The 9,889-nt window shown below is 39.5% G+C and overlaps 1 protein-coding gene across 1 annotated transcript in view; it reads left to right on the forward strand.

The window, feature by feature from the left end:
• The window catches only part of CRLF3 (cytokine receptor like factor 3), a 32,298-nt gene extending 23,431 nt beyond the window's left edge, over nt 1-8,867 (forward strand). Inside the window, exons 7-8 of the mRNA XM_074343077.1 lie at nt 6,279-6,391; nt 7,407-8,867. Of these exons, the coding sequence (XP_074199178.1) occupies nt 6,279-6,391; nt 7,407-7,663 (370 nt within the window). The 3' untranslated portion in view covers nt 7,664-8,867. The remainder of the gene's footprint in view (nt 1-6,278; nt 6,392-7,406) is intronic.
• Nucleotides 8,868-9,889: the final 1,022 nt, after the last annotated feature.

Consider the following 9,889-nt stretch of genomic DNA (forward strand, 5'->3'; position numbering starts at 1 on the left):
TTTCTTCTTTAATTCTTCAAAGAATTGCCCCCTCAGAGCTCACTTGTGCCCATTTGCAAGGAGGACATACAGAGATCTTTTTCTTCTTTTTTTTTTTTCGCAACAAAAGTCTTCACCAGGTAAAACCAAGTCAGATTTATGTTTCATAGTCTTGGGGGTCACGCTCTGCATTTCTCTTCATGAATTCATGAGTCAAGCTAGACTTATACAAAATAGGAAAAGCCAGCTAACCTTTGTTGAGCCCCACTGCGTATTAGTTCGTAAGCACTTAAATGAGTTGACGCCTATAAATCCTCATTACAACCTCATGAGGTAGACACAGTTTATAGAGGAGGAAATTGAGATGTAGAAAGAGTAAGCAACTTGTAGAGATTGTTAATAGTGATGTGCTAAGATTCAAATCCTGACAGTCTAGCCCTGCAGGACTCTGCTGGAACTTGGAGTGAGATTGGAGGCCGTTGGAGGGTATGGAGCGAGTGAATGACGTAATCTGACATTTGTTTTACAAGTCATTTTGGCTGCTGGGTGGGAAATAGTGTGTAGCGCCGTACAGGTAAGGCAGGGAGAGGACCAGTTAGGAGGCTGGAGAGGAGGAGCCAAAGTATGGCCAGAAACAAGGAGAAACTGTATTCAGCATTCCAGTATTAGTATTCCTGACAGCTAATGTTGGCTTGCACCAGGACGGAGCAATGGAGGCAATGATAAGTGGTCAGAATCTGGATTTATTTTGAAAGAGGAACTTATGGGATTTACTGAAGGGTTCGTTGTGGGGTATTGAGAAAGTTGAATTTTTGGACTGAGTAACTTAGGGTAGAAGTGTCATTTACTGAGGTGGGTAAGGTCTTACCAGGAGCATATTTCTGGGTGAATATCAGTTCTTCCACAAATTAATTTGAGTTCCTCACCAGATGTGTAAGTGAAGATGTGGAGTAGACAGTCGGAGATACAAATCTGGAGTTCAGCGGAGAGGGTCAGCCTGGAGATAATTAATTTGAGGGTTTTTGGCATACAGATGAGTATGAGACTGGATGAGATCAGCCCGGGAATGGGTGTAGGTAGACAGCATTGGAGAACTCCTAACATTCAGCATTTGGGGAGGAAAGAAAGTACCATCAGGGGATTCTGTGGATGAGCAGCATGTGAGGTGGACAGGAGAACTGGGAGACCGCGGTGTTCTGGAAGCCAAGCAAAGGGAGTGTTTCTAAGAGGAGGTAGTGATCACTTGTGTCCAATGCTGCTGACCCAACAGGTGAGAAAAGGACTGAGAGTTGACCTTTGGGTTTGCCGCGTGGACGTTGATTGGTGACCCTGACATGAAGTTCCAGGGGAGCTGTGGAGGTGAAAGCTTGATTAGAGTCAGTTCAAAAGAGAGATGGGAACATGGGGAACCAGTAGATGCACTTTGGTCCTGAATTTTTCCACCTCTGTAAACTTTTTGAAGAAATAAGGTTGTGGGGGGTGAGTGCTTTTTCAACGAAACTAAGAAAGACAGAAAACTCAAATTCCAAATTAGGTGTCAAGGCTTCCTAAGACACAACTAGGCAGTAAATCATGGCAGATCCAAAAAAAATACTGCTGTGATTTATGTCAAAGAGTACTCTGCCCGTGTTTTCCTCTAGGAGTTTTATAGTATCTGGTCTTATATTTAAGTCTTTAATCCATTTTGTGCTTATTTTTGTGTATGGTGTTATAGAGATTGTTCTTATTTCATTCTTTTACATGTAGCCATCCAGTTTTCCCAGCACCACTTAATTGAAGAGATTGGCTTTTTTCCACTGTAAATTTTTGACTGCTTTGTTGTAGATTAATTGACCATAAGTACATGGGTTTATTTCTGGGCTTTCTATCCTGTTCCATTGATCTATGTGTCTGTTTTTGTGGGAGTACCATACTGTTTTGATTACTGTACATTTTTTTTAATTGAAGTGTAGTTGATTTACAGTGTTGTATTAGTTTCTGGTGTACAGCAAAGTGATTCAGTTATACATATATATTCTTTATTCAATGCTGTTTTCATGCAGGCTGCTTTTAGGAACAATTTTGTGATTTATTCAAATAAGGAGTTTTTTTCCTTCACCCCAGGATTTTTTTTTCTTACTCCTTGAGTTTTAACTTTTAGTTAATTTCAAGAAATTTTATTTGAATTAATTATTCATGTACAAAGTTTAATTATGGACAAAAATGTATACTAGCAATGAGCTGGTCAAACTCAAGGTCAAGAGTAGAGTGCTGCAAAAGACTGCCCTCATTTCAGATACCAGCTGCAAGTTCCTGGGGTCCCCAAGGCCCACCCTCACTTCTAACTGCATAGATGGCTGCAAATTCTGGGGTTCCCATGACCCACCCTCAGGTTTTATAATTTGCTAGGATGAGTCACAGAACTTAGGAAAACACATCACTAATGATTACAGTTTCACTATAGCAAAAGGATACAAATCAGAACCTGCCAAAGGGAGGGACTCGTAGGGCGAGGTCTAGAAGGATTCCAGACTCAAAGTGTGCGTCTCAGGGATGCACGGCCTTTTGGCAGGGCAGTACTCAGGAGTATTGCAAACCGGGAATGCTCACTCAAGCTTTGGTGTCCAGAGTTTTTATTGAGATTTTATTATGGAGACATGGCTGATTAACTCATCCCCATCTGACTCAATGCACACCTCCCAGACCCTCCTAGGAGACTGGGCTGAAAGCCTCAACCCTCTGGTCACATGACTGTTCTTTCTGGGGCAGCCTGCTCTCGTACTGAGTCATCTTGTTAGCATAAGCTATCTAGGGGCCCACCATGAGCACCTCATGAGCGTAAACTATCTGGTGTGCCCTGAGGGGCCCAGCATGAGTAACAGAGACACTCCTGGTTTAGAGGTTACCTCCCAGGATCAAGGCAAACCAAATTCTTCATTACACAACAGTGAAGGAAGTAACTGCTGTCCTCCATGTAGAATTAATACTATTAGCATGTTTTTACTTTTTAGAGAAACAAAATATTAGGAATATGAAAGTTAAAATTCAGGTTATCTTGTGTTTCCCATGTCTCTCTGTCTCTGTCTCTATATATATGTATATTTATCCTTAAAGTATTTTGTGTGTTTTTAAAATCTTTATAAACATAATTTCAGACTTAGGGAAGAATTGCAAGAATAGTACAAAGAATTTCCAAATACTCTTCACACAGATTTCCCAGTACTATTTTTGTTTCATCATTTTCTTTTTTTTTTTTCCAAATAATTTTCAGTGAGCATTTCATAAAAACAGATTTTCAAAATCAGAAAATTAGCATTAATGTACTATTATCTAACCTACAGACCTTATCAGATTTAGTTGTTCCAATTAATGTTCTTTACAGAAAAAAAAATCTTAGTTTATGTGTTATATTCAGTTCCTGTGTCTCTTAGTCTCTCTTAATCTGATACCTTTTCTCTGTATCTTTTAACTTTTACGATACTGGCATTTGTGAAGAGTCTCTGACTTTTGACAATTTAATTATAATGTGTTTCAGTGTGATTTTTTGGGTTCATCCTGTTTGGAGTTTCTTGAATCTGAATGTCCATTTCCATCCCCCATTTTGGGAAAATTTCACCCATTATTTCTTTAAACCCGTGATCTCTTCTTCTGTAAGTCTTTTAGACTCTTTTCACTCTTTAAAATTTTTTTGTTCTTCTAATTGGGTTATTTTGAACAATTGAGTTTCAAGTTTGATGTTTCTTTCTTCTGCTTCATTAAGTGTGATACTGAATCCCTCTCATGAATTTTTCAATTCATTTATTATACTCTTGAGTTCCAAAATTTCTTTTAGTTATTTAAAAAACTTTCGTTGTTGGTATTCTAATTTTGTTCACGCTTCCTTTTCTTTCTTTTTTTTTAAATTGAAGTACAGTCAGCTACAATGTGTCAATTTCTGGTGTACAGCACAGTGTCCCAGTCATGCATATATATACGTATATTCATTTTCATTAAAGATTATTATAAGTTATTGAATATAGTTCCCTGTGCTCTACAGAAGAAACTTGTTTTTTCATGCCTCCTTTTCTTAAGCCTGGAGAGCATCTTTATGATGGTTTATTTGAATTGTTTGTCAGATGATTCATATACATATCTCCATTTCATTAGGATACTTTAATGAAGATCTTTTCTATTTTTTCTCTGGGCCAAATTTGCCTATTTTTTAAGTTTCATAATTTTGTGTTGGAATCTGCAAATATGAAAAAAAAACCCCAAAAACCTGCCACCTCTCCCAGTCTTTATAGCCTAGCTTCATAGAGAATAAGATCCTCACAGATGAGCTCAGCTAAAGATGGCATGCTGGGCGGGGGACTCTGAACTGTTCTGGAGAGGAATGTGACCTTCCTGGGCTTGTGTGTACAATTTCTGAGAGCCTCGCTGATTTTTCAAGAGCTTGTGATCTCTTGCGCCCTCTGCTGTCTGTTTGTGGCACTGCACATTCTCCGGTACTACAGCCGCAAGCTGCCTTGCTCTGTCGTTCTCAGGGGCCAGAGTATGTTGGCTCTGCATCAAGTGAGACAGATGAGCAGCCCTATGAAGAGCCGGCACACCAGAACACGTTTTCCTCTTCTCTCTCTCTTCCGTGCCGAGCTGCACCGGCTGCAGGATGCTGCCCCTCACTCTTCTTTGGTCTAAGCAGCACTCAGGCAGCCATACAGTGCCAGGTCCATCAGAGCTCCAAATGAGGCATGACAGAAACCAGTCCTTCGGGCGGCCCTCCAGAGAGCTGGAATGCTTGCTGCACACTCCGCTCCTGTGTCTCCTTCCAGAAGGAGAAGTCAGGAGCTGGGGCGTTCTTGCCTGGCGTTTAGCTGCGGTAGCCTGGGACAGGGGCTGACATGGGGAAAGTGAAATGACTCTGCTCATTTGTTTCAGTGCAGCTGTTTTTAGCTTTGTGTCCCTTTGGAACTTTTTTTTTTCCCTTTGGAATTTTTAAACTGGATTCTGGAAATCTCATAAAGGTATTTTGGTCTGTATAACATTTTAAAAATGGTATTTCTGTGGTAGAACGTGTCCTGGGACTTACTGTTCTGTTTTGTGGCTGATGTCACCTCCTCCCTATGCTTAATCTTTTTTTCTTCTCTTGTCTATGAATATCATTTATTGTTTTTTTTTACTTTATTTTTTTAATTGAAGGATAGACTACAATAGTATATGAATTACTATACTATATAGTAATATATAGGTGTACTATATAGTGATTCACAATTTCTAAAGATTACACTCCATTTATAGTTATTATAAAATATTGACTAGATTCCTCGTGTTGCACAATATATCCTTGTAGCTTATTCTGTACATAATTGTCTGTACCTCTTAATCCCACACCCATACTTCTTTATATTGCTGAGTTCGAAGTGAAATGACTTAAAAAACCCATCCACGTGTTTATTAGGAACCTGCAGCTTTTGCCCTTTTACTACAGAAGACATTTTGAGGCCACGTTGAGTGTAAATAATCACATCTTTCCTTGGTGAAGCTACATGCTGCTCCTTGCTAATTTTTCTTTTTCTGTCCTTGCTGATTTTTGTTCTTCTGTCTGGCTTTCTAGAATGGAGGGAAAGATGACCTTGGTAATAGGGATATAGATTGACCTCTATATCTAAGTTTCCTATTTCTGGAGTACCTGATGATGTATTGAGACTAAAACATGAAAGGAAATGCTTAAACTTTCTACATATGAACTTCAACCAAAATACATCCATAATCTCTTTTTTAAAAAGAGGATAATATCTGTTTTTAAATTCTTGACAAACAGGAATCTAATCATTGCATAGACTCTCATATTGAAGGTTTAGGTGATGGCACCATTGGTCACATTCATTATAATGGCAAATGTGACAAGTTTTCTACATGTTGGGGCCAGAACATAAAATAATAATGCGCTGTCATTGCTGTGAACAGTTGACACGGACTCTGCTGTCAGAGGGCCTGAGTTCCTTCCTAGTTCCACTCAGCCAGGTGCTCAGCTTCAGTTTATTTTGCCTTTTCTTTGTTTTGTTTTTCCTTTGTGCCTCAGTTTCCTCCTGTGTAAAATGGGTATGAAAACAATAGCCCCTACCTCATGGGTTGCTATGTGAATTGAATGAGATGATTCATAACTAGACAGATAAGTAGATGTAAAGTTTTAGAACAGTATCCCGAATTTAGGAAGTGCTGAGTCAGTGTTAGCCATTCTTAAGAGCAGCTGTGATGAGATTGCTCTTTTTAAGCTTCTTAACTGTTAGATATCATGCTAAAAACAGAGAAGAGATTAAATGACCTTTCTACTTTACGGACAGAGTTGAAACTGTGGGACAACCAGACAGAAGAGACAGTATAGGCGTGTGTGCAGAAAAACAGAATGGATATGACTCTCTGCAGCGGGATCAAGCCGTGTGCATTAGTACAAACGGTAAGAGAGAAATAACTGCCTTTCTCGTTGATGTATATGAATGACCGTAGGGAGGTTTGAATCAGTCTCAGTATCATTTACAGCAGAAGATGAAAAAGTTTAGGTCTTACTGGCATATCTGTGTGGCTACTATATATCAGACATTATTCTGAATCCTTTAAAATAATACGTTATTCAGTCCTTTTAATGACTTTTTTGAAGGGAGTAGTAGTGTTAGATCCATTTGATAGCTGGTGAAAACTGAGCCACAGGGAGATGAAGTAGCTGGCTTCAACTCACGCAGTTTGGAGGTGATGGAGCTGGGGTTTTCACCCGGCAATTTGCCCTTGGATTCTGTATGCCCAGGTCATCTGAAGTCAGCATAGACTGGAGAACATAAATTCAGCATCAATTAGGGAACTTGGGAGAGGGTTTACTTAACTTGATGTATATCTGTAGCGTTGTTTGGTCTCTTACTTTGCAGTAATCACACTTTAAAAAGTCATTATCAAGATGTGTTCATGTTTTATGCCGTGGGTCAGCAGTAGGCAAGATTGCTGTTCCACAGTGTGTGATTTGTTTGTTTGTTTTTGTTTTATGAGGGGGGTAATTAGGTTTATTCACTTATTTATGTTTGGAGGAGGTACAGGGGATTGAACCTAGAACCTCGTGCATGCTAAGCATGCGCTCTACTGCTTGAGCTATACCCTGCCCCCCACAGGATATGCTTTTGTAATGGAGTCAAGTTTCTTTTGACGCCACCCATGTGAGAGACTCATGGTGTCTATTCTAAAAGAGTGGAATGGAACCCTGGACTAGAACTCTAAAATGTTTTAAAGCTTTAACTTTTTTCTCCTGCCTTGGGGTGGGGGTTAATTAACATATTTAACTGCTTTATCTGTGACCCATTGGTATTCCAAAATGTTTTCTTTATCTGAATTAGGAAATTAGTTGTGTTACCACAATAATCTTGAATCTTGTTTCCATTCTTGGTTATTGCTCACATGTTAAGTGACTCTTTACCTTAACATTTTAGGTGCAGTTTTTGTAAATGGAAAAGAAATGACTAATCAGTTGCCCGCAGTTACTTCTGGGTCCACTGTCACATTTGACATTGAAGCTGTGACTCTAGGATCCACCAATAATAACGAAGGCGGAAACTTCAAGCTTCGAGTAACGATTAGCTCGAATAACAGAGAAGTGGTGTTTGATTGGTCGCTCGATCAGTCTTGTGGTTCCCTTTACTTTGGATGCTCGTTTTTCTATCCTGGGTGGAAGGTGCTGGTGTTCTAGCTTCCCGGATGACTGGCTTTGGGGTGCAGGGGTGTCATGTAGCTGTTCTCAGCCCAGTTTAATTGTTGCTGATTTAAAAAATGGTTAGATTCATCTCTCAGTTAAGCCATTGGAGACAGAAATTGTTTACTGGATTTATTTTGGAATATTTTCACAATAAGAGGCTTGAATATTGTGGACAAACCATAACGCAGTCCATTTTATGTTTCAGCATAGTGTTACTCAGACTATCACATCGTAAAGATCAAATTGACTCTTAAAGGAGATACAGACAGAAAGCCCTACGCCTTCCACTGTACTTCTTTTTAAAGTTGGTTATAAGAACAGAAAAATGTGACATAACATTATTTTATTAAATCTCCATCTTTTAAAGGTCCAGTGCCAAGTAAGACTGTAGAATAAAACAGCCAGACTAGAGCCGGCAGAACGTGGCTGCCATGTACGTTGTAATATGCACTCACTGGTGTGTTCTCCACATGAGTGTCGAATCTTCTGTCCGTATTCAGGGATTTGTAAGCAGTATTGAATTTTATCTCATGTTCAGGAATCTTTAAGTCCCAAAAGCATGATCATTTTTGCATTTTTAAAAACAACTGAGCAAGTGTCTACAAGAGGCAAAGTACTTTGTTTTGTTCTTTCCTTGCAGTTTGATGACAGGCTAGAGGACTGGCAGAGGGGAAGACTGCTCGTGGAAGTAGGATGCACAGCAGCGTTAGCCACGTCCCAGGTGCACATCCAGCCTCGGTGACGTGTGTGTTGCTCCCCAGGGGCTCTCAGCTGCAGTCCCATTTTCCTGTCAGTTTCATAAATGGTCTTTCAGTGGAGCAAACAAATACAGGGTAAATACTTGACCTATGTTTTAGAAGACTTAAATTGGTTTAAAATATTTATTTGAAGAACTCACTTAGTATGTGAAAATGATTATCTTAACTTGCTATATTACCAGCCTAAGATCTTTTTCTTGAATGTGAATTTTTTTTTTCTTTTTTAACATAGAATAGTGGAAAAGCAAGTTTGATATTTTTGTAAGATAATTTATTTGGGAATCCAGATTCCCTGTTAGACAATCATGACTTTTTTCCTTGCCTTTTTATATATATAGTAAGTGAGCTCTTTTTCACTTGTTTAGTGATTGTTAAGAAGATGTGCTAGAATGTAGCTGCCTCATCCAGCTGTCTGAAACAAAATAAAAACCTTAAAGTTGTATGTGTGTATTTTTTCTTTCATAAGATTTGATTAATCCCTATTTAATCTTGACTTTTAAGTGGAAGGATCCATATATAAATAATAAGGTATATATTCATACATAACATGTGTATGTTGGCAAGACTGTACTCCCTCCAAAGGGTCTAAGGGAGAATTCTTCCTCGCCTTTGCCAGCTTCTGGTAGCCCCAGGCATTCCTTGACCTGCTGCCTAACTCCAGTCTCTGCCTCTCCTTCCATCTCTTACAAGGACGCTTATCTTGGATTTAGAACCCACCCAAATAATTCAGGATGATCTCATCTCAGTATCTTTATACCTGCAAAGACCCCTTTTCCAAATAAGGTCACCGTCACAAGTTCTGGTTTGGACAGGTCTTTTTGTGACCACCACCACTGGGCCCTGTATGATGGTGTCTGGCTGGAGTGGAGTGGTGGTCGCCTGTCAGTTTCTGTCTTGCTAGGCTGCCCCTTTCTGGGTCCTTTGGCTACAGAGAGCAGGCTTTTTTTGTCTGTGCCTGTTGGCATTTCCAGGTTGCTGGCTTCTTCAGCCCCAGGTCTGGGATACACATGACAAGAATGGAACCAAGGAACATACAGTGTTGGAATATTGGGTTCCTTGGGTTTTGTGGTCCCTTGGCCATTTGTCAGAGCCTCCTTATGTTTGTTTTATATTTTTTTTCTAGGGCTTTTAGTTGTACTTAGGAGGAGGAATAGGGAAATTATGCTACTTAGTCTCTCTGGAGAAGCATAAATTCTGAAGCTATGTAATAGATTTTAGTATCAAAACAAAAAATAGAGTAAAGAGAGACGAAAGGTAAATAGAGCTCTTGAGGGGTTTCGCTGTAGAGGGGAGCAGAGTAAGCTTCTAACTCCTCTGTTAAGTATGAAGGGTTTAGTTCAAGATGTGAGATTGATTCAATTATTTAAGAACAAACTTTCGTGATAACTGTCATTGATGGCAACACACTTGGGTATCTCTAAACTGGTTCAGAACTGTCCACACATATGTAAATCAGCCAGAA

This window comes from Camelus bactrianus, chromosome 16 (assembly GCF_048773025.1).
Source record: "Camelus bactrianus isolate YW-2024 breed Bactrian camel chromosome 16, ASM4877302v1, whole genome shotgun sequence".
Classification (NCBI taxonomy): domain Eukaryota; kingdom Metazoa; phylum Chordata; class Mammalia; order Artiodactyla; family Camelidae; genus Camelus; species Camelus bactrianus.